We start from the raw sequence: 22,771 nt of genomic DNA, 5'->3' as shown, positions 1-22,771 counted from the left end.
TACAACACATACTTGTATTCAAGTCCTACAACACTCGGTAGGTATAGGGTCCAACTAATTATTTGTATTGTACTTAATACGTGTAGTTCATATGAGAAGATAAATACGGATTTTTATTTGTTCGGACAAGTGTTCTATTTGAACTGGTGAGAGATTCACCTGCTTTTTTTACATTAACAATCATGCAATACGAGTAGTTAATTGTACTTGATTCAAATCCAAAACACGTACAGATACTCATTTGTATGCCAAATAAGTTAACATAGTTTGAGTGAGGAAATTGTGATCATTATTGTATCATGGACTTGAGGACTTGGCTTATTATCTTAGGCACATTATATTGTTTTTCAACACAAGATATCAGCAAGATATGGCAACCTTTTACTCTATCAACATCGACTTTGTGCCCTTTCTGGTAATAGCTTTTGTTTAATTTTTAAGCAATCTGTTTTATCAAGGATTATTCGCCTTCTTAATCATACTGTCTGCGGCGTAACACAAATATGCCCTACATGCATTTACCCAAACAAACCCCACAAAAAAAAAAAAAAAAAAAGATTTTTTTTTTTTTTAATTCCCTGAAGTATCTCAATTGAGTGGGTCTCACTCTAATGAAATATCCGAGCCTGCCACGTACGCTAGTTGCCCGAAAAACAACAAAAAATAATTTCAGGCTTGTTTGCATATTTGGGTGAAGCCCAATAACTTTATGGACTTCTATTGGCCCCAGCTACACGACCCATTTCGGGACATGGATTGTGATAGTCATGTTGGTGTGGACCGCAAGGCAGATTCAACTGTTTTATTTTACGATCGGGATGTTTAGTTGTTGTATCTAATAGTGTTATAATATTTTCAACAGGTGCTCCCTTGTAATTCCTTTCATTTTTACATATAGGTAAAATGTTAAAAATTAAAAAGAAAAAGAAAAAAATCACCCAAGCACATAACATATTGCTTTCCTAAACATTGAGAATGCTAAGTTTTACCTAATGTGTAAAAAAACAAAAGATATTTCATATAGCTTTCCTATGCATTATTTTAATACAAAATTATATTTTCTCTCATCTCTCATCTTTTTGTCTTTCATCGGGGATTGTGTTAGAATTATATGAAAAAAGTTGAAGGTATATAGGAATTTATATTTTGTAAAGAAAAAAATATTTAATTGATATAAGAAAAGATAAGGGAAGTTATAGTGTATTTAGATAGGGAAGTAAAAAATAATTTTTTTTGTCTTCAAGTGGTAACTCAATCGGCTGGGACCATGCCTAATAAAGCGAAGGTCACTAGTTCGAATCCCCATTTTAACTTGTGGAAACATATTAACAAAAAAAAAAAAAAGAACTGCTGAAAATGCTTAATGATGTGTATATCATTTAATTTGTTTGAATAACGTGTCAACATGTTAAATAGGTTTAATAGCTATCAGAATTAGATTTAGTCCCTCCTCAATCCTCATGCTTTGGCCTTGGGATGAGAAATTTTGGTACCCTCTCAGCGGCCTCTTGCCTCCTACCCCCTATGGTATAAAGTTTAGAAACGGACAACCTAGCACCATCACTTTTTTCTTTTTTCTTTTTTTTTTTTCTTTTTTTTTTTTTTTTTTACATCTTTTCAAAGTAACATGTTAAGTAACATATTCATCCCAGATTCCCAGAACAAAAGTATTTGAAAAATTAAAAAAAGTAGGTGAATTCTTAGGATTAAACTTTAAGCAAAGATAATGAGACAACCTTTCACGATCATACCCAGCTCTCCTAGCTAGCTAGATTGTAGAACAATCTCTTGTAACGTTCCCAAACGTGCCTCCGACTCACCGGAACCTAATTCCTCCATTCCATGTTGAAGTATCGGCGTCGGAACCGTGGCATCGGACCGGCGAATGGGGCAACTCCGGTGGGAGTAGAGCCACATATCGATGCATGGGACGTGAAACGAGTGCATGCAGCCCGGCAGAATACGTAACTCCTCGCCCTCTTCAAATTCCGACAAGCACACCGCGCAGGTGGCATCTTCGCCCACCAGGGCCATGCCCTATTGGTACTTGTGGGCCAGAATGAGATGGGCCGTGGAAGTGTTGGTGCTGCTTGGTGTGCCCACATCCTCGGACACGAAACACCGTGTCATTTGCAGTGGGGTTTGGATGGTGGGGTGCCGGGTGCACCAGCAGACTACTATACAGTGATATAACGCAACCACAAAAGCCGTTGATCCCACGGCCATTATGAGAAATCCGAAATTGGGGTCGATGGAATCATGGAGGAAGCATTGTCGTCGTCCATGATAGAGATTGTGATTAATTAGCAAAAGTTAGAGTCCCAAAAAGATCGAGGCCCATCAAACAATGTAGCTACGATGGTGATTGCGAGGATAGAATTGTCTTGTGTGGGCTTATTTTATGTATCCAAAGTTGAGGCTTAACAAACCATTTATATATATAACTTCACGAAGACTTCATAAACTTTTATGCATTTTGAAAAAAACCTTTTAAAATTTAAAAACTCTCAATTTTACTTATCGAACTTCTAATTTGATACAATCTACACTCATCCGTTAAGATTTAGTACCAAATCCTAATAGAAAGTTACGAAAAATATAAAAATACCCCCAAATTTTATTTTATTTTTTAATTATTTTTAATGTGAAATTAATGATAAATTTAGAGTTTCATCCATTTTAACGTATGTTTAACGCCAAACACGAACGATTGTAGTAAATTGCATCAAATTAAAAGTTAGTGATAAAATTAAGAGTTTTTAAACTTCAGATGATCTTTTCAAAACACGTAAAAGTTCAAGGAACCTTTATGAAGTTTTCCCATATATATATATATATATATATATAAAATCATGGTGTTATTTTTCTATATTGGATTTATAGATGAAAAATGCTTCATTTCTTTTAATTCCCTCATCCTTCTCCCATTTTAAAGCAATTTTTGACTTTTTAAACTCTAGAGAGTTTATTACAAAACCTTACAATCACACAGTCTGATTTTATAATTTTCACTTTTTTTTTTCTTCTCTCTCTCTCTCTCTCCGGAGAGGTCGGGAGTGGGGAGTATGCTTGATAGTTACCGCTGAGAGCCTGAGGCAATGATTGGGCCACCTTATCACCAATGTGGTCCAATATATACTAAGGGCCGACACGGGATGTTGACTTGTGGACTATGTATTTAGTGTAGAGTTCTAAATTGAATTTTATACTATTTTAAGTGTATATTATTTTTTTAAAAAATTAAATAACATATATTTTAAGTGATACATTAACAAATAGAACCATGATTCATTGATTCTCACGTATATTTTTAATTACATATATTTTATAAAATACATGTAAAAATCATATGTTCTAAAATAAGTATCAATTTAATATATTGAGTTTAAAGGTCTCCTCGCGAAGAAAACTTTAATTTGCCCTCAAAACAAATATTAAAAATGGTTAAAAGGGTATCATAGACCAAGTTGCCCACATATAATGATATTAAACTTAGGTAATCGATGCAACTTGTACTGCAATCTGCAGATGGGGCCTCCCCAGGCTCCCCTATCTGTTTATTATTGTTGTGTATTTATTTATGTTATCTTTTTAAGGTATTTTCATCTTCCCATTAAAAAAAATGGTTGCAACTTGTAGAATATAAAGGTATTGGATCCCTTTAGATTTAGGCGATTTCGATTTTCAATATTTAGTCTTATTATAAATAAAGCGCTTAATTTTATTTTTTTTATTTCAGTTCTTGAAGCTACTATAAAGAGCTTTTCAATATAAAAGGGAGAAATTGACATCTTCATAGCCAATTGCCTGGTTATGCCGTATGATTGTAAGATGGAGCTACAAAATGCCAAAGGCCAGTGAGGCAGTGATGCCAAACCATATTGGGCGAACCATCAATAATAGCCTCTGTCACTCTAACTTTAAACGTCAGGGTATTTGGACCACCTCAATAATTAAAAGGAATAATCGAACTAATTTAATAGTCAATAAAACTTTGAGGTATTTGGACTACCCTAAAAAGAAAAAAATAAAATAAAAATTTAGGAGTGACCGGCCACCCTAGACCGGCTATCCCTTCATTTTTATTTTATTTTTTATTTTTTTATTTTTAACTTGGGATGGAGGCGTTTTAGAAAAAAAAAAAAAAATGGTCGAATTGTAACAATTTGAAAATTTTGGGAGGTAAAATGTCACTTTTTAAACATTGAAATCGAAAGTGTAAATTGATGAATAGTTTAGGAGTAATTGAGTAAAGTGTATTTTTCCTTCTTTTTTTTTAAGTTATTTATAAATTTTTTTAATCAACAGTAATGTTGGACTCACTGTCCTACACGCGTGACGCAAAGACTTGTGTGTCTCGCGCGCGCGCGAAGAAAACGAGAATTCCTTCATTGTTAATTAACGGCGACAGTCTTCAAACGGCAGTCTTTGCTGGTGAGGGTCTGTTTAAACGGATTCCGTTACCCATTCTTTCTGTCTCTCTCTCAAAATGGGAATCGATTGCGAAAATTCTCAGTTCCTGCGGATTCTGACCCTCGCTTTACAGGTAATCTTCAAGTATCTCTTTGATTTCAACTTTCCCCTTTTCTTGGCCTTTTAGGTTAGGGTTTCGTGGTTGATTTGTTCGCTTTGAATCCGTAACATTTCAGTTATGTTCGTAGAATTTCATGATATTATAGGGTTTCTGAAATTTCTGGTTGTTTATATAATTTATGCTTCGTTTGGTTGCTGAGAAAGTGTAGGAAAGCAAAAACTTTTTGAATAAATTTGATCTTAAAAGAGTTTTCTATACTTAGGATCTTCTAAAATCAAAGCTTTAGCTTACGTATCCACCCCCACCCCCCAAAAAAAATATCCACTAAAGTTTTAGCTCAGGTGAGATCAGTACAAGTATTTGGCCTTCTATGGGTGAGTTTATTCATTGGTTGGAATTTAAACGAGTTGAGAGATATATTATATAAAAATCAATAAAAAAATAAAGATCAGTGATTTATGTTCATTTTCCTCGGCTTGTCTGCGAACAAGCTTGATATATTGGTGTATTGCTTAAATGTTATGGTTGATGTTTTCAGGTCAATGTGGTTCTGACAATGTTATTGGACACTGTACTTTGAGTTATTGGTTACTCTTTGTGGTGAAGGCTAATTTGTGGGTTGAATCATGAAGATATTTGTGAGTTGCTTCCGTTGATATGCTGACTGCTTAATGAGTCCACAATATTTGTGGGTTCAGTTCAATATATTAAGATGCTTGTGAGGTGATTTGGTTTTGGGTGGGGTTTGGAAAGGACACCCAAAATCAAGACGGGCAAAAAGTTTTCTGAAGAAATGATGGGGGAAGCTCTCGTCACAACCCTTTCAATGGAGAGCCATCATCTCTCTACACTTTTGTCAATGGATATGGGTTCTTTGTCGCACGAGGAATTGGAGAGAGAGATGAATCGGTCTGTCTTCTTTTCACAACCGCCTGATATCAATCTCCCGCTGTTATCTGAGCCTAGCCCACCTCCCCCAGCTTGGGGTGATCCATCTGACATCTTAGATGTAAGCCTTGGGTCTCAGATTTATGAAGAAGTGACAAAAGTCAATGTCACAAAAGTTGCACGGAAATGGACCAAGCGGCTTGACAGCATTTGGGGTGCCTGGTTTTTCTTTAGTTTTTACTTCAAGCCTGTTTTGAATGAGAAATCAAAGTGTAAGATTGTTCGAGATAGTAATGGTGTGTCTGGATATGAGAAATCAGACCTGCAAGTAGACACGTTTTTGGTTCAGCATGACATGGAGAACATGTATATGTGGGTTTTCAAGGAAAGGCCTGAAAATGCACTGGGTAAGATGCAACTAAGGAGTTACATGAATGGTCATTCTCGCCATGGGGAGCGTCCATTTCCGTTTAGTGTGGACAAGGGTTTTGTTCGATCACACCGTATGCAGAGGAAGCACTATAGGGGTCTATCTAATCCTCAGTGTGTGCATGGTATCGAAGTTGTTCAGTCCCCCAACCTTAAGGGTCTTAATGAGGAAGAGAAGAAGAGGTGGATGGAGCTTACAGGCCGAGATATAAACTTCTCTCTGCCACTTGAAGCAAGTAATTTTGGTTTTTGGAGAAACCTACAAAACACCGAATTCGAGCTTGACCGAGCCCTTCCTCAAAAAAATAACACAAATGCCCACCAAAGAAAGTTGCTTAATCATACTGGTTTGAATTTGTCAACTCAGCCACCAGACCGTGGCAATAGTGATGGCATATATCTTTCACCAGTATGTAACAAACGGAAGAAGGATTTGTTTTCTCATGGAAACGATGACAGCTGTTATGTGCCTAATAATCCACATTTTAACAGAGTTTTGGATATGAAAATCTACCCAGTCAATCCCCCCTGGTTAAATGAGTTTAGTGGGGTAATGAAGAATGTATATGGGCCTGTTACAGTTGCAAAAACTATATACGAGGATGACAAAGGGTTCTTGATAATTGTCAGCTTGCCTTTCGCTGATCTTCAGAGAGTTAAAGTTACCTGGAAGAACACTCACTCACATGGGATCATAAAGATATCTTGTGTGAGTAAGGCCTGCATGCCATTCATTAAGCGACAGGATAGGACATTTAAGCTAACTGATCCAACACCAGAGCACTGCCCTCCAGGGGAATTGATTAGGGAAATTCACCTCCCTGCCCGCATTCCAGAAGATGCTAAACTTGAAGCTTACTGCGGTGAGACAGGAGCAATGCTTGAGATCATTGTGCCCAAACATCGTGCAGGATCAGAAGAACATGAAGTTCGTGTATGCCTTCGCTCCCTCTCCATGGGAGTGAACGACCATTTGCCAACCTGAAAGAGGCATTAGTGTGATCGATGCCAGGATGATTACAGTCTTTGCTGCTTCATTGTTTCCTGAGCTTATTCCATAAAGGAAGTCTATAAAAGTGGGTCTCCATTTTTTTTTTCATGACTCTTTCCCTTCCTATTCTCTCTTATATTTATCAGATTTTAGTTGGGTCTTTAGACAGGTGATTGTATGTTCAATGTTGATCATCGTAGGCTTTACTTACCATACCATATCTCTCTCCTTATTGGCTTTGACATGCACAAAATTTTTCCGTGCTTGTTTGAAGCATTTGGGTTTCTTTGTTATTCGACATGTTTTTGAATTTAAATATGAAGTCCCATTTTATGCTTGGCTCTAAGGTTTTTATTTTCTTGTTATATTTTTGTCAATTCATTTTTGATGACTGGATCTTTGGCTTGACAATGACAAGGATCCACATTAGTAATTTTTGATTGAGATCTGGTGCAATACTTATAACCTACCCAGATTCTGCCTCGTCAAACAACTTAAAACTCCCTCTTTCCACCAGTTGCTGTCACCTTCATCAGCCTACCAACTTAAAACTCTCTTTCCACCGGTTGCTGTCACCTTCATCGGCTTACCGATACACCGCCACTATTAGTCTCCCACAGCCACTAGGTGGTCAGGTGGGAGGAAAGAGGGAGTTTTTAGATTTTTTTTTTTTTTTTAAAAAAAAAAAAAATTATTGACGTGGTAGAATCTAGGCAGTTCATTTAAGGTATTACATAAGGTGCAATATCCTTGGTATTGTCCCTGTTCTGTAATCCTTCTGCCCTCTTCAGTCTTCTCACCCACAAGGAAAAAAAAGAAGAGAAAAAAAGATAATTTGATGCGTTGAATGTGGATGATAAACAGCCTTATTTTTGCGTACTTTTTTCTGTAGTGATCTTTGAGCTTTTGCATACAGTGGTTTATGTGGGTGGTGATTGAAAGAAGCCTAATGATTGATGTTGTAGAATGTGTTAAGCTGAGGAATTTATTGTTGATGTGATATGATGTCATTATTTTACTTTTTAGCTGTAATCATTTTTAATCACAAGTTTTGGCAGTTTTGCATTACCTTCCCTTCCTTGCATAGACATGCGAAGCTGATCTCATTCTTACAGATAGCAAGATTTGACACCTGTTATAGATATACGTATATATTCACCTATGTGCTAATCGTACTACGTGCAAAATTTATCATACTAAAATTAATTAGTATAAGTTTTGAATACTTTGCAATTTTGGTAAATTTGTCATATGAAGAAAGAAGCCAATGGTGTAGCTAATAGAATAATAGCTAAAGTAGCAGAACAACACGGTATTGATCAAGTGTGGATGAGAGATATTTCTAGCTCTATCTGTGACAATGTAATGCTAGAGCAATGTGCTCTCTATAGGTGTTGGCAAGGAAAATTTTAATTCAATTCTTCGGAAAAAAAATTACCCAAGCTTTGAAAGACCAAAACAGAGCTTAATAATCCTAATTTCTTTGCCAAGTCCGAAGGCATATGCAACTCCGGATTCATGATTAAATCTAGTCTCTGCAAAAGGGATCCATTTGTTCTTTATTGGCGTACTCAACAACAAAATATATCCATTTATCTATTTATTTGGTGGGAGGGCATTTGGAAATTATCAATATTGTATAGTTGCTAATAATTAGTTATGGATGACGTGCTTATAACTTATCATCAACGATGACTAGTTGATTTAAATTCTTACTCTATTTGTGGTAACGTATAATATTATTAGTAATGACACTAATGTCGTTGCTGATAACCTTTCTCAGCATGGCAATTACGACGACCAAATCGTTGTTATTAGCAGCAACTTTTGATCGTGGCTGAAAGCTAAATTTTGTGTAGTGAATTATCGATTGGCAATCTTTGTTATTACTTTTAGTACATCAATAAATAAATAAATAAATAAATAAGGGTTCTAATTCATGAATTGCCTTGCAAATGAGTATGCCAATAAGGCAGTGCAGGGTCCCTTATATATCACCATGAACTGTTGCCTGGAGGCTGGAACTGATGAATACTTTTCTTATCAGTCGGCTACGTTCATGAAGCAAAACTTCAATCTATGTATGAGTACTTCCTGATAATCATGATTGACCAATCATAAGTGTAAACAAGTCAATTTGAAATTTCTATATATCCATTGCAACCCCATTCATTTGAAAAGTTTGTTTTCGTTTTTCATTAGGAAATCAGATTCAAGATCTAGCTGGATATTTGAATGGACTAGATGATCACGGTATAATATCCAACTACTCTTTTCCTTTCCTTCCTCATTTTTTTTTTTAAACGAGACACTAAATAATTCATGCCAAAACATCTTTCCGACTAGGTTCCATTTGTCAGAGATGAAGATCTATAATTTAGGGGGGGGTGTTCTGTTCTGGGAAGTTTGTCTTTAATTGAAGAACATAAATTATTTGTAAAAATTAAGGTTGTTGATTAATCTAATGTTGAAAGAAAAGTTAATATGAGCAGCCGAGCAGGCAGGTTTTAACATGAGTAAAAACCTGTTCATATGAATGAACCTTCCAATAAAAGACATCCTTCTGCAAGTATGCCACGGCAAAAACATTACTTCTACATAGTATTTGATCAACCACATAACATCTGACCAACTCCACTAACAAAAATGCACCTTCTTCACCATATTTTTTGCTTGCCGAGCATGACAAATGCACCTCTCAACCACGCCTGAGTATTGGTGGGTGCCGATTACCAATGGGACTGGGTCCTGAAGGAACCTTATGAGCAGTTTTTTGGTCCTGTATTCCTGATTTGTTGATCTTTTCATGAAACAAGAAAATTGATGTATTAGCCATTTCTATCATCATCATGTATGAAATGAAAGCAATATCTCACAACTTCACTTCATTGGGAAGAAGAAGATGAAGAAGTACTCACCCAAGTAGCTGACATGTGTCCTGCAGCTGAGCTTTCTCTTGCTTGTGCAGGTTTGAGCTTGAAACCAACTATGGAAGAATCAAACAAAGCAAAAATATTTAATTACTTGTTTTCACTTCATGCTTAAGATATCAGTTTAGGATGCATTATGATAGGGGCTTGCCTGATTCTGCAGAGTGAATATTCCTCATAGCTGTGGAGTAATAACATTGAGAAGTAGTGAGGATGAAGGCCAAGAGAAGATATATTTGAATCTCTTTTCTCTTCATCTTGGGCTGAGCTTGTACTTGCATGGATGGAGTAAATGGGTTATTTAAGGTGTGGGGGGTTATATAGGCATGAGAAATATAGACCATCTTTCGGTTAATCATAGCTCATTTGAAAGTATGGAATGCATGCTAAAGCTGTCTGGGAATCCAATGCTATATTAGCTATATTTGAAAATTAGCAAGGCTATGAATGTTAATTTCCTTGTCATTGTCCGTTGACTTCTCTTGGGCTATCTTCATATTATAGAGCCATCAACGCTTTTTTCCTCCAAATCTCTAACCAAAAGATTCTTACTACAGCTTTCGGTTCACGTAATGCAGGGATTTCCCAATCATGGAATAATTGGAATGTACTAGCATGCTAATGCTGACTAAACATCTCCCCTGTTTTGGTGTAAAACATTTTTTATTGCCTTCGGTTGATTTCTGTTTTTACAGTTTATCGCACGCCCGTAGTCCGGTCAAAAAGACCTACAAAGACGATAAACATATAAGGGTAATTCGTCGTAGATACCAACGAGCACTCCGATGCGTAAAAGTGTGGGAACAGTTTGACACAATCTAATTCTTTTCTTTGAAGGTCATTTTGCCTAGACTACTGGCATACAGTAAACTGTAAGAACGCCATATAGAAAAATAGCACAGCATTGTTTTATCTTGTTACAGTATTAATTAAATGATTAAATTTATCATTTTTTATCAACTTAACACTGCATCAAAGCAAAAATCTTGACTTCAAACTTTAACTTTACGGTTCACTCCATTTCAGTTAAAAACTTTAACATTCGCTCACTGGAGAGGCGAATGTTAAAGTACTAATTTAATGATTAATCTATAATTTCCTATCATCTTTTATCGCAATATTCTGTAATACTGATTAAGAGATGCTTCTATTATTATTTTTTTAAAATAATAATTGCTTGTATTGACCCTTACAGGGGGGCTTAACTAACTGCTAGCTTTAAAGCAATATAAATTAAATAGTGCTTGTTTAATGATTATTTCAAAATCATAAAGTGGTCCACCGAAGCCCTATTTTCTGTTGATGGTAAGTTCAGATCATGTAACATGCTCCACCTTAATTGCTTCCAAGAGTCAAAGCCTCTGCAGCTCTTTCAAGTAGAATAGTATTTGCAAGATTTTTCACCTTTTTATAATCTATTTGTCATTTGAGAAGAAGTTGCCCAGAGCATGACACCAATTATTGCAGAGAAGACCCTTGCCATGCTAATGATGCTGCTGGCTTCATTGACCATCGATGAGACAACTCATAATGACGCTTTTTACTACTGTTAATAGAACTTTTTTATGCAGAAATTATGATAGGTTTTGTTTAAGCTAGTGATTACAATTCATCAAGGCTTTTCTAGTAAAAGTTTTTTTGGCTCTTTTGAATTCCCTGTTACGCTTGTGGCTGAAGTTGTCCTATCTTTTGACCTCTCTTGTTCATGAAGGCAACCTTTAGATGCCATTTTCAAGGCTCCATGATTGTATCAGTAACTTCGCGTGCAATGAACATAAATTTCAATGTCCAAATTGAAGATATCTGCTCTTTCTCAGCAACTGCCTGGATTCAGTTTCTTGCATGCACTTGCTTTTTGTCCTTGGTTACATTAGGTGAGACTCTTATTAATTAGATGACTAATCAAAATTCAATTACTGATGACTTTGCAGATTTTTTGTGTCCTTGTATGTCAATCAGGTTTAGTTGGTCCGTCGTGGGTTATAAGGCTTATATAAAATGAGAGAAGGCATAACTTTTTAGGCTTAAGTTAATTAGGATTTTGCGATCCACTGCAATCTTGTTTGAACCAAAATAAGTTTGGTTTGAACCAAAACTAGGATTTCACAGTTTACGTGTTCGAGGATCAAACGACACTTCAATGAGAGCTCTATGTGACTTTTTTGTTCGAATGCAGATACAAATGATGTTCTCGAGAAGTCCTTTTAATCCTCCATTCGATCGAGTCATGCTAGAACTCGGCACACATTCTCCTTTGAACCTATTAGAATATAAATTTATCTATTCTTATACGTTTTGTTCTCTAAATTTTAGGATAATTAAAGGAAAACTACTGTGAATGGTTCTATATGACTTTGATGCATAATAAAATAGGGCGGGGAGGAAAAATTTCGTCGTAAGGCCCAAATCTTACTAGCCTTTGGCAAAGATGATAGTAGGTCTCACTATTATCAGTTTATCGGTCTAAATGAGTCACATCCCACAATAATATCAAAGGAAAACAAATCATTCTTATTATTGAAAAAAAAAAAAAAAAAAACCAATAACATCCCTTTATAAAAATAAGGATTTGGCAACTAGACTCCTATTAGAAAGTAACACATACCATTAACTAGAAGTCTAGAACTAAGCAACTAAAATGACTCATAAACCAAATACAAATACAAAAGAATTCATTTTATATTAAACTTTTAGGTTTCGTTATTCAAAAAAGAAAATCAGGTTTCATCTCCACTTATTCTAAAAATTTAAATGAACCTTAGTGGAAGTAATATAAACCCTAATAGCTCAAAAAGTTTAAAAGAGGGCATTTGGTCTAGTGGTATGATTCTCGCTTAGGGTGCGAGAGGTCCCGAGTTCAATTCTCGGAATGCCCCTACTTTTTATTCTTTTTACTTTTGGGGCCAAAGCCTATCACAGTTTCTTTCTGGGTCAGGCCCATCACTATTACAACCCGTTCTTATCCTTCTAAGCCCATCCAGTTTTGGTGGGCTAACTTTTTCCTTTTGTTTGAATAATTTGTCGAAACTGAATTTGGATTTCCAATTGAATTCTAGATCCAAAAGAACCCCCAAATAATTGAAAATCCGACCCAGAGGTGATTAGAATATATTTTAGGGTTAAATACCTTTCAACCTCTTATGATTTAACGGTGATTTTATTTTTTGACCCCTCGATTTCAATTTGTATCACAAATAGTGCCTAGGTAATGGCAAAAAAGGGAGATGGTATTTCCGTCTAAAATTTGATGGAAAGTCACGTCAACCCCATTAAAAAATTCACACGTGTGCATATATTAATTAAAAATACAAAATAAAAATTTTAAAAGTAAAAATATTAAAAAATTAGAAAAAAAATTTAAAAAAAAAGGGAGAAAGAGGAGCCACCCCGTTTTTAATTAATATATGGACACGTGTCGATTTTTTAATGGTGCTGACATGGCTTTCCGTCAAATTTTGGACGGAATTTAGATGAAGGTACCATCTCCGTTTTTTGCCATTACCCAAGTACCATTTGTGATACAAATTAAAACCGAGAGAGGCAAAAAATAAAGTTGTTAAATCACATGGGGCTGAAAGGTATTTAAACCTACATTTTAAAACATAGTTAATGAAAATGCAATTTTTTTTTTTTTTTTTTTAAAAAAAAAACATAATTAAACTTTCAGAATTTTGACCTTCAAAATTGTATGTTTTAAAAATGTCACTGTTTACTTACTGTTTGAAAACGTAAAAATTAGTTGTTTTTTCAACCGCACTTCAAAACAGGACACCGCTTTTGGCCTGCAAAATATTGGGGCCAAACACAGCCAATATCTATTTGTTCCCTCAAAATAAAAAAGGGATGGGGTGGAGTCCTTTCCATGGTGGGAGTTTTTGGGACCAAGATATTGCATGAATGGCAAACTGCATTGAGGAAACCAATATGAGTTTCCACAAGGAATAAAGTGAAGCCCGGCAATATGATAGTGTGATGGATTTTCAATGGAAAAGAGAATGTTCACAAATCACACATCCAAAATCTTCAATCTCTGTGTGAGAATCTTATATTGCCTACCACACTTTGTGCTTGCTCATCTTTGCTCATTGTATGGTATTGGTAGAGATTAGAAAAGTGAAAATCCTTTGTGGCAAAACTATTCCCATCCAAAAAGGAAAAATGGTTCCTACATCATCCATATCAAGTTGACAAGGTGGAAGACAAAAAAAAAAAGAAAAGGATGACGACTCTGATTTGAACATTGATTTGCATATAAAAAAGTGATAAGAAGAAGAAGAAACGTAGACAAACTTCTCATGTGCAGCACTCCAATGATGCATATTATAGGACAAAGATTTTTAACAATTTTACTATCCAGATTGAAACCCATTTATCCAAGTAAGGGCCTGTTTGGGAGTGCGATTTCAATAAGTGCGATTTTAAAAATTGCGTTTTTAAAAATTGCGTTTTTAAAATCGCACAGGCGTTTGGTAAACAATAATAAAAAGTGCTTTTTTTATCAATTGAATGTTTGGATAACATTAGCATATAATTGCGGTTTCATGACCAAATTACCAATAAAGATGAACAAGACAAAGAGGATGAAGATGATATCAGAACTAACAATTTGCCGTTTGTTAGAACAAATGAGATTAATTAAATTTAGTTTATTCTTATTCTCTTAAACTTTTAAAATAATTGATAATTTAACATGATATCAGAACTAAAAATCAAAAATTCAAACTCGAACTCCCATCAATTCACCTGATTATTCCACGTGATTTAAGTTTGATTAATCCATCCGATATAGGAAACATAGAATATCGTTTTAATATACTTCCTTTCTTCTCGAGCAATCCGAACAGTTTGAGAGGAAAGGTAGGTGAGGGAGGATGATGACAAGGTTTGTAGGCCAATATTGAATTTGACGCCGACTTTTTGTAGTGGAGAGGTGAGAAACCAACCGAACCCCACAACCACAAGTCAATAACGAATTTCAAATCAAAATTAGTAACATAGCTGAATGCTAATGTAGATGTAGTATAGGATTTTACGAGTTTTATCAATCGAACAACCCCAACGGTCCCAAACACACACAATAATAATAATAAAATCAAAGCTTATGCACTTGAAGTAAAACAATGTTGTTAGAGAATTAGCATATGATTATATAAATTTCTATTTAAATTTGGGTTGAAAATGCAATTTAAATATTGCATGGGGTGATCATCATGCCAGTTGAGAGCTTTAGTATTGGAAACGAGCTCGGAGCTCTTCCATGGAGGAAAGGGAAAGGGAAAGGGAAGGAAATGGAAAAAGGGGGGCGGGTGAAGAAAGAAACCCTAGAGAAGATTTATAGGGAGAGCATGCAGCATTCACGAGGAGTCAAATCTATTTAATTCAATAATAATCTTATGAATAAAATAACCAAAACCTTTTCCAACAACTATCGGTAAAAGGAAAAGAAATCCTACTTGGCCTGTATCAATAAACCGACTTTCCCTTTTGTTTGTTTATGTGATTTCTTTTTTTCTATTTAAATCGGGAAAGAGGGAGACAAACTCAAGCAATAACTCTATGTGATTCCCTTCTCTTCGCCTATAAAAGCCAGTTTGGAGTCCCACCCATTACAATTAACGCCAGGAGATTTCTTTACTTTTTCCTTTGCCTCTTTGATTTTGCGGTCTCCAATGGCAGCGTCTCAAGCAAGCCTCCTCCTCCAAAAGCAACTCAAAGGTCCCCTCTCTGATTCAATCTATCTATCCCTTGGGTTTATTGCTTGTTTTTTGTTCTTTTTTGGGTTCGTTGTTTCAGATTGACATTTTATTTTTTTTTTTCAATTCTCAGATCTCTGTAAAAGACCGGTGGACGGCTTCTCGGCTGGTCTGGTCGACGAGACCGATGTGTTCAAGTGGAACGTCACGATTATGGGGCCTCCCGATACGCTTTAGTGAGTGATCCAATTGTTATTCGCGTTAAAGTTTGAATATTTAGTCTATGTTTTTAACAGTCTTCATTGTCTGTGCTTTGGTTTTTGGTGTATATGTTTTATTTTGTTTTAAGGTTGACTGGGTTATTGTTTGAATTGAGTTCGAAGTTCATGATTGTTTATTTTTGGATTTTGTGTTTGATTTGATGATAAAAAGGTAGGTGGTTTTCTGTGGCTTGAAAGTTGAAGGTGTTGATGTGTTTTTGGTGTCGGTAGGCAGTATGCATTAAGTAAGTAATATGAATAGTATGTGATTTTTAGTTGTGTGATGGTATATGCTCATTGGGTTATGACCCTTTAGTTTACTCTATCTGGTTTTCAATTTGTTGCCTTCATATTGTGTCATTGGGTTTTAGTTTATTCAAGAAGATTAATAAAATCTTGTACAAGGAACTTTTTTAGAGTTTTTGTATTTTCTTATCAATATTTCTTTGCTGTTTTTTAATCTGAGAATTATGATCTGATGTAGTATAGAATGTTTTGTAGTTTGGTAAACCAATCATAGTATTAGACCCAAGTTTTACTCAGTTTTGGTTTGTTGACAGTAATTCACTGATTTATTTTAGATTTGAGGTCTTCAATGTTGCATATCTTTGTCGAGTCTCTTGTCTTGTGGAGTTCTTGTCACGGATATGCTTAGGAGTTAGCTTTAAATAGTGGATATTCAGGACAATGACCTTACTGGGTTATTCTTTTGCCTTCCTTTGTTGCAGTGATGGAGGTTTCTTTAATGCCATTATGAGCTTTCCCTCTAACTACCCTCAAAGCCCTCCAACAGTGAGGTTTACCTCAGAGATGTGGCATCCTAATGGTGTGTAGTGTACTTGCCCTTCTGTACTTGAATTTTTACGTCGAGAGTTGGGCTAATGTTTTTGATCTGTCTGAGCTGCAGTTTACCAAGATGGAACAGTTTGCATTTCAATTCTTCATCCTCCTGGTGAAGATCCAAACGGTTATGAGCATGCAAGTGAACGCTGGAGTCCCGTCCATACAGTATGTATTTTAACATCTAATTTTTGTTCTTTCTTGTTTAACCATTTTTTATTTGGATTGTCATTGTGTATTCACTTGATTTAGATGTAGTCATAGTCTTTAGTTCCACCCTAAGAGCAATTTATGCAAGAGTTCTCTGAGTACCTAGAAAATATAAAATTGGCTTAACATATTGCAGAACTGGTAGAAGAACCAGGTAAAAGAAGTCAACCGGCAGCAGAGTTGCACCATTTTTACTTTCATAGTTCACTTCCAAGAATAAAGCTAGGCATAAGAAAGTAAAGTTTTGCTTATAAAATTTTGTCAAATCAAGAACTCTTGGATGAAAATTGTTGACTGTTTTAATAGGTCTTTGTTACCGATTTCTTTTTATAAAAGCAACGTGTTAAGCTTGAAAGATTTGTTATCATGGTTGTCTTAGCCTACTAGTAATTTGCAACCACCATGGAGCCAGATTTCTTGATTTCAAATTGTTATATGCTGTTGATTGAGGCCAACAAGACTTCCCTAGGCTCTGGTTGTTTTTGTTTTACTTTTCATCTGATACCTTCATCTTACACCAGGCTTTTTCTGCTTTGATGAAGTAATTCCCTCATTTTTCATTGCCTAATATGTCTTCTCTTTTTGACTGTACCTTATTTCTGCAATCGATTCGACTTCAACTGCAGGTTGAGAGCATAGTTTTGAGTATAATATCAATGCTTTCAAGCCCTAATGACGAATCTCCTGCAAACGTAGATGCCGCGGTAGGAGACATATTTATTTATTAATCATGAGCTGGTTGAAATTTGTTATTGTGGTTTAGTTGGTTGATTTGCTGGTGTACTTTGGCATCTTGTTAATTGAGCAACTGCAGAAAGAATGGAGAGAAACAAAGGATGAGTTCAGAAGGAAAGTTAGACGGTGCGTCAGAAGATCGCAAGAAATGCTATAAGAAAAGACCAAATTGCTGCTATTTCTGGCTTCTATGATCCATGACACCAAAAAGATATTCTAGTTCTATTTGCAGTCCAATTAATTTGTCTTTTTTCACATCTTCTAGTGATGTTATTAGAAATATATGTATACCACGCATTTGATGGTTCATGAATGTCAATTTTTGTTTGGGTTTGTGAGCATCATAATCAATGAACAAGTTTAGTGGTAATCTCATACTTTTTAATATTCTACTATAGAATCTGTAGACATGCTGTGGATGGACATTTAAATTCTCCTTTCTTGTCAAGAGTAATTCCAAATTCTCTTCTTTCCCCCACCCTTTTTCCTCTATAAGCTATACAAGAAGAGTAAGCCATGTTCTTCTGATAATTTTTTTATACAATTCGCAAACCCGACATGAATCTAACAAGAAATTAGCGGGTTAGGTTTATAGGATCTAGCCCATTTAATTAAATAGGTAAGACACTTATATACTCTTAGGATGATATTAAAATATCTTATTTTTCATCATAGATTAAGTCTCTGCACTTTGATCCCCACTTCAATTTTCTTTTCTAAAATCTGAAAAGCTTCTAAACAATTTAAAAACTATCAATGTATGTCATCATTCCGTCTATTTGATAAGAAAGATATTGCATGCGTGACAAAAACAAGGCTGATTTGGCAAGTTAAAAGTGTGCATTGACTCTCTTTTTTGGCCAACGACACCGCACAAATCAGTAGTCATAGTAGCCCCACACCTCTAAAAAATAAAATAAAATAAAATAAAATTGTACATAAATAATCTCTACACCTAAAAATAAGTGTATATATATAGTTTATTTTAAAAAGTATCTTAGTGGTGAGGGTGACCTCTCAAAATTTGTTTAGACAATTGATATTTAAGAACAATTTAAAACTAATTCTGAGAAGTTTACTAAAGAGAATTTGATAGAAACATTGGGTAAAAGTCACCCTTGAAAACCAGTTTGCAAGGGAAGGGTGCCCAAGAGCTTATACATGGTCAATATTAGACCTAACTCATATGGGACACTAAGATCGTAACATACCACCAGGCCTCCGTGGCTGACATTCACGGCGGTCTACTATATCGACATTGACCCGATGGTAGCCCTTTCTCTTTTGACGGCTCCACTCATCTACCAGTATTTTACTCTAACTCATAAGTCGCTCCCTCCGTGACTCGAACCCCTCGACATGGTAGCTAGTTCTGATACTAAATGATACAAATTTTGGGTAAAACTCACCATTGAAAACCGGCTTACAAAGAAAGGGTGTTCAAGAGTTTATATACACATGGTCAATATTAAACTTAACTCATGTGAGACACTATCATCGTAACAAAATTTTCATCTGTCTTAAATGTTTTAAAAGGTAAAGAAACATGAAAAGTAACCTGCCGGAATCACTCACCGGAAGCTGTAAATAAAAAAAAAAAGTTGAATTTCAGCAAATTAATGAAGTCATTGTATATGAAGGGATAGACTCAATTAGGGCACACATGGTAAACGCAAGCCCCACATATTGTAGACATAATGATATATGCTTTGTTAACACAATGCTTTTCCCAAGCAATCCGTTACACACTTGCGTTCACGTTTATATTTTAATTTTTCTTTTCTATGTTTTTTCCTAAAAGCAATATGAAAGCTTTGTTCTGTAGGAAAAACGGCACTACCGGCCTCCGTGCGTCCACGTTATTCATAACCACACCAGGAAAAAACATAAAAAATATTCACATTTAAATGCTCGTTCTTCTACAGGAAACAAAAAAGAGAAAACCTTAATCTGGATGAGCCTAGAAGGCGGCTTTTACAACCCACACTTACAAACTCACACCTAAGCAAACACAAAACAAATTTACAAAAATATCATACACACACAAAATATTTTGAGATTCATGGCTGTGGGGCGGGTCACGGCCAGACCCGTGGGTCTAGTCGTGAGTCATCTTTCTCCGGCGTCGGAGTCACTTTTTTCGACCTTTAGGGTGATAAAATCCTTAAAGAGTTCACTTTCCACTTCTAGGTTTTAGTTTTGAATCTATAAACGAGTTTTGAGGCATTAAAATCGGGTTTTGAGGCGGGTCACAACGGTTTCAAGCGGGTTTTAGGTGGGTCTCGCCAGAGCCAAGGTTGGGTCTGGAGGCAGGGTTTTTTGGTCTTTTTCTCGCTTTGATTTGCTGTTTTTTTCTCACTTTAGTTTTTTGCAATTTTCTTGAGTTGATGATGTGTCAAAAAGGGATTGGAGGCTGCAAAATGCCCCTTTTGCAGATGGTCCGGACCTAAGGGGCTCTCAAAAAAACAAAAAAAATCTTAAAAAAATTATTTCTTATATAAAAAAAAAAGTAAAAAAAAAAAAAAAAGGAAGAAGTGACCATAGAGTCATCAACTATTTCACGATGTTTAACTGATTTGAAAGTAGAGACTTTTGTAACTTGTGTGTTTTTTTCGTCGATAGATCTTGCTCAGTTTTGGCAATACTCTCCCTGCAACAACCACTTAACGGTGGTGATTGCCTTTACCGCATGAAGCTTCTAACGAAGCCATTTTGTCTTTATATACCGCTTTATGTGGCCCTTAAAGAGGCCAAGATCCTTTTTGGTTTCATTGCTTACCGTTTGTTTCTATTACCATCTTTGTATTGCCTTTTCTGTTTGTGTTTTGTTATTGGAGAGCCCACCCCGTTTTATTTGTGTTTGTTTGTGTAACTCTTATCCCATTATTGAATAAGAAAAAAAAAATTATTTCACAATGTTAAAGATGGATTAAAATTGTTACTTCAATATTATAAAATAATTATAAAATAAAAATGTAGTATAAAAATTGCGAAAACTTTGTTCGCAATTTGCTCTAAAAACAAAATTGCTACGGTAGAGTGATTTTTAACTCGATAAAATTCAAGGAGTAATTATTTTTTTATTTTTATAAAAAAACGTAACGACTAATTTTTAAACGCATTAAAACATGGAGTTCAATTTTTTTTTTTTACTTTTCCCAAAAATTTATATCAGTAAGACCAACAAGAAACGCTACACATACTCTTAAGTGCATATTCTTTGACAAGGCGGTGAAAGTCACCATTAGATCCAAAATTCAATTATAATCCATTTAAAATCTAATTGTGATTTTCACTATAACGTTAAGTCAGATAGTGCACTTTTAGAGTATGAAAGTGGGAGTGAAGGTGGAAGTGTATATAACATTACTCTTAACCGTATCTTCGAGGAGAATGATGTCAGGCATGCAAACTTACAAAAGAAAAAGATATGACAATACATTGTGAGAGAACATAATTATATGAAGCCTATTTATCTAAAGCAATTTTGAGTTGCTTGGTCACCTACTCAAATATGTAAGTCTTATATAAGCTGTCTCACATGTGCTGGCAAAATTAAATTAATTGAGATCCCGATCAATGGCCATATACACTCATCTAGTTATTCATGAATCTGTTAACTTTTTTTTTTTTTTTTTTCCCGTTCATTTCATATTTTATATATAACATGTGCTGCTGCACGGGTGCACTTATAAAGCAAAGATTTCATAAAAATAGGTCTCTCTGAATTAATAATTGTCACGGGATTCTCATCAGTCTCAACCCTCCAACTCCTAATAAGGGCAAGAAATGTGAGATCTTAAATAATTCTGAACGAGGGTACAATGATTGCAAATATGTGACAATTATTAAAGCATACAGGCTTATTTTCATGAAATATTTCCTTTACAACTATGTACATTCACACAAAGAGAAATATATCCAACTACATATATCGTTATCATTGTTGGAACTACATATTACTGTTAAACTAGTGCTGCATAAACAAGTTGAATTTTAGAAGAAAGTGAAGTATAATCATCCAATAGACAATTTTTACTGGATTGAAAAAAATTATTTGCATTTAAAATTGCATGTTTTAAAAATGAAAATCAATTTTATACGACTGTTATATAACTTAATGATATGACAGTAAAATTCAGTCCCCAAAAAACTGTCTTTTGACTGCCAAAGTGTGAAGCAATTTCCTGATCATAATCACCATATGTTCCTGAAGAACCAGAATAGAAAGATGGGGCTTTGGCAGGGTGTGAACTCCAAAAGGTTGGCTTTGGCGAGTGGATGTATCAAATTCCAAGCAAATGATTTGTTTGGTGAGAAGTATGCTCCGATGCTCGCAGCATGGATAACAAGCGCTTTTCACGGCCGCCTTCTTGTCGATAAAATACCGCGGTGGGGAAAGATTTACGAATATTCACCAAGACAAAAAGGATTTTAACACGTTTTCTAGGGAAAATAAAGAGGAAAATTCTAAAAAAGAAGCTGAAGAAGATGCTCGACTGTCGAGCCCTCGATAACGAATTCACACGATTCATGACAGGATGAGACAAAGGAAAAAGAAAACACCATACGAATCAACGCAAAGCCAAACCTACCACTGCAACTACTATCTAGTTTTAGCTCATATATAAATTATTATATATGAGCCGTGGAATCAAATTCACTTTTACTGTATGAGAAAGAAATTAACTCGGATAGTAACAGTTCTTATATTTACGGCTAAAATTGTATTGATAATTAATGCGTCCGACCAAAAAGTAGGTCTCCATGGAGAGGATCCTATTCCAAGAAGAAGAAATCCCGGCTCCATTTCAGCGAAGAACGCAATGACCCAAGCTATCATCGAGTATAAGTAAATCAGGTAAAATCCCAGACATTTGAAACTGAGTGCATTCCTTTTGTTTTCTTTCTGATTACACACTTTCCCTGTCGATTTCTGCTTCTTTGTTTTTTTGTTTTGGTATCCGCTCAATGATCTCTCACTCGCCTTGTAGTGCACTTGGACCATGCGATCCCCTCAGGCCCTCCGTAACGGCGAGAACCCTCCCCTCACCCTCGCATCCCTCACTTCCACTCCACCGTGTCGGTGCAGAAGCTCCGCCGATTCAACTCGCTCGGACTCGTCTTTCGCCTAGCCGCGTTTTGCTTCTCCCTCGCTGCCTCTGTTTTCATGCTCACCAACTCCCATGGCTCCGCTTCTCCGCATTGGTACGATTTCGACGCCTTCAGGTACCCCCAGGCCCCTTTTTGGAAGTTCTCTT

At 35.6% G+C, this 22,771-nt stretch overlaps 3 protein-coding genes, 1 non-coding gene and 2 pseudogenes across 5 annotated transcripts in view; 4 read left to right on the top strand and 2 right to left on the bottom strand.

Annotated features, from left to right (window-relative positions):
• Positions 1–1,764: 1,764 nt before the first annotated feature.
• LOC148585128 (putative RING-H2 finger protein ATL53) lies at positions 1,765–2,262 on the bottom strand (annotated as a pseudogene).
• Positions 2,263–4,432: 2,170 nt separating this feature from the next.
• On the top strand, positions 4,433–6,946 carry LOC148585127 (uncharacterized; annotated as a pseudogene). The gene is made up of 2 exons (XR_015912675.1): positions 4,433–4,546; positions 5,073–6,946. The product of XR_015912675.1 is annotated as an uncharacterized LOC148585127 (transcript).
• Positions 6,947–9,414: 2,468 nt separating this feature from the next.
• Positions 9,415–10,034, bottom strand: LOC148585126 (CLAVATA3/ESR (CLE)-related protein 46-like). Its single transcript, XM_088517944.1, has 3 exons — positions 9,924–10,034; positions 9,761–9,828; positions 9,415–9,642 (listed from the first exon to the last, which is right to left on the bottom strand). Exons 1-3 carry the CDS (start codon positions 10,027–10,029, stop codon positions 9,541–9,543), a joined length of 276 nt encoding a protein of 91 aa, XP_088374070.1. The 5' UTR covers positions 10,030–10,034; the 3' UTR covers positions 9,415–9,540.
• A 2,542-nt stretch (positions 10,035–12,576) lies between these two features.
• Positions 12,577–12,648, top strand: TRNAP-AGG (transfer RNA proline (anticodon AGG)). Its single transcript has one exon. It is a non-coding gene; the product is annotated as a tRNA-Pro (tRNA).
• Positions 12,649–14,996: 2,348 nt separating this feature from the next.
• On the top strand, positions 14,997–17,822 carry UBC14 (ubiquitin-conjugating enzyme 14). The gene is made up of 6 exons (XM_088517424.1): positions 14,997–15,487; positions 15,599–15,701; positions 16,454–16,551; positions 16,633–16,733; positions 17,402–17,479; positions 17,590–17,822. The coding sequence occupies exons 1-6, from the start codon at positions 15,442–15,444 to the stop codon at positions 17,665–17,667; spliced, it is 504 nt and encodes a 167-aa protein (XP_088373550.1). The 5' UTR covers positions 14,997–15,441; the 3' UTR covers positions 17,668–17,822.
• Positions 17,823–21,945: 4,123 nt separating this feature from the next.
• Positions 21,946–22,771, top strand: part of LOC132187780 (CASP-like protein 4C2) — a 2,069-nt gene continuing 1,243 nt past the window's right edge. The window contains exons 1-2 of the mRNA XM_059602215.2: positions 21,946–22,371; positions 22,505–22,739. Of these exons, the coding sequence (XP_059458198.2) occupies positions 22,681–22,739 (59 nt within the window). The 5' untranslated portion in view covers positions 21,946–22,371; positions 22,505–22,680. The remainder of the gene's footprint in view (positions 22,372–22,504; positions 22,740–22,771) is intronic.

This window comes from Corylus avellana, chromosome 6, assembly GCF_965113065.1.
Source record: "Corylus avellana chromosome 6, dhCorAvel1.hap1.2, whole genome shotgun sequence".
NCBI classification, from domain to species: domain Eukaryota; kingdom Viridiplantae; phylum Streptophyta; class Magnoliopsida; order Fagales; family Betulaceae; genus Corylus; species Corylus avellana.
Note: the sequence above shows the minus strand (reverse complement) of the source record. Positions and strands in the feature narration are given on the sequence as shown.

Excerpts from the sequence above, each read along its gene's own strand:
- LOC148585126 (XM_088517944.1), bottom strand. The coding sequence starts at position 10,029 with ATGAAGAGAAAAGAGATTCAAATATATCTTCTCTTGGCCTTCATCCTC. Across the intron at positions 9,829-9,923 it reads TATTCACTCTGCAGAATCAG|TTGGTTTCAAGCTCAAACCT; the intron begins GCAAGCCCCTAT and ends ATTCTTCCATAG. Across the intron at positions 9,643-9,760 it reads GACACATGTCAGCTACTTGG|ATCAACAAATCAGGAATACA; the intron begins GTGAGTACTTCT and ends TTTCATGAAAAG.
- UBC14 (XM_088517424.1), top strand. The coding sequence starts at position 15,442 with ATGGCAGCGTCTCAAGCAAGCCTCCTCCTCCAAAAGCAACTCAAAG. Across the intron at positions 15,702-16,453 it reads GGGCCTCCCGATACGCTTTA|TGATGGAGGTTTCTTTAATG; the intron begins GTGAGTGATCCA and ends CCTTTGTTGCAG. Across the intron at positions 16,734-17,401 it reads GCTGGAGTCCCGTCCATACA|GTTGAGAGCATAGTTTTGAG; the intron begins GTATGTATTTTA and ends CTTCAACTGCAG.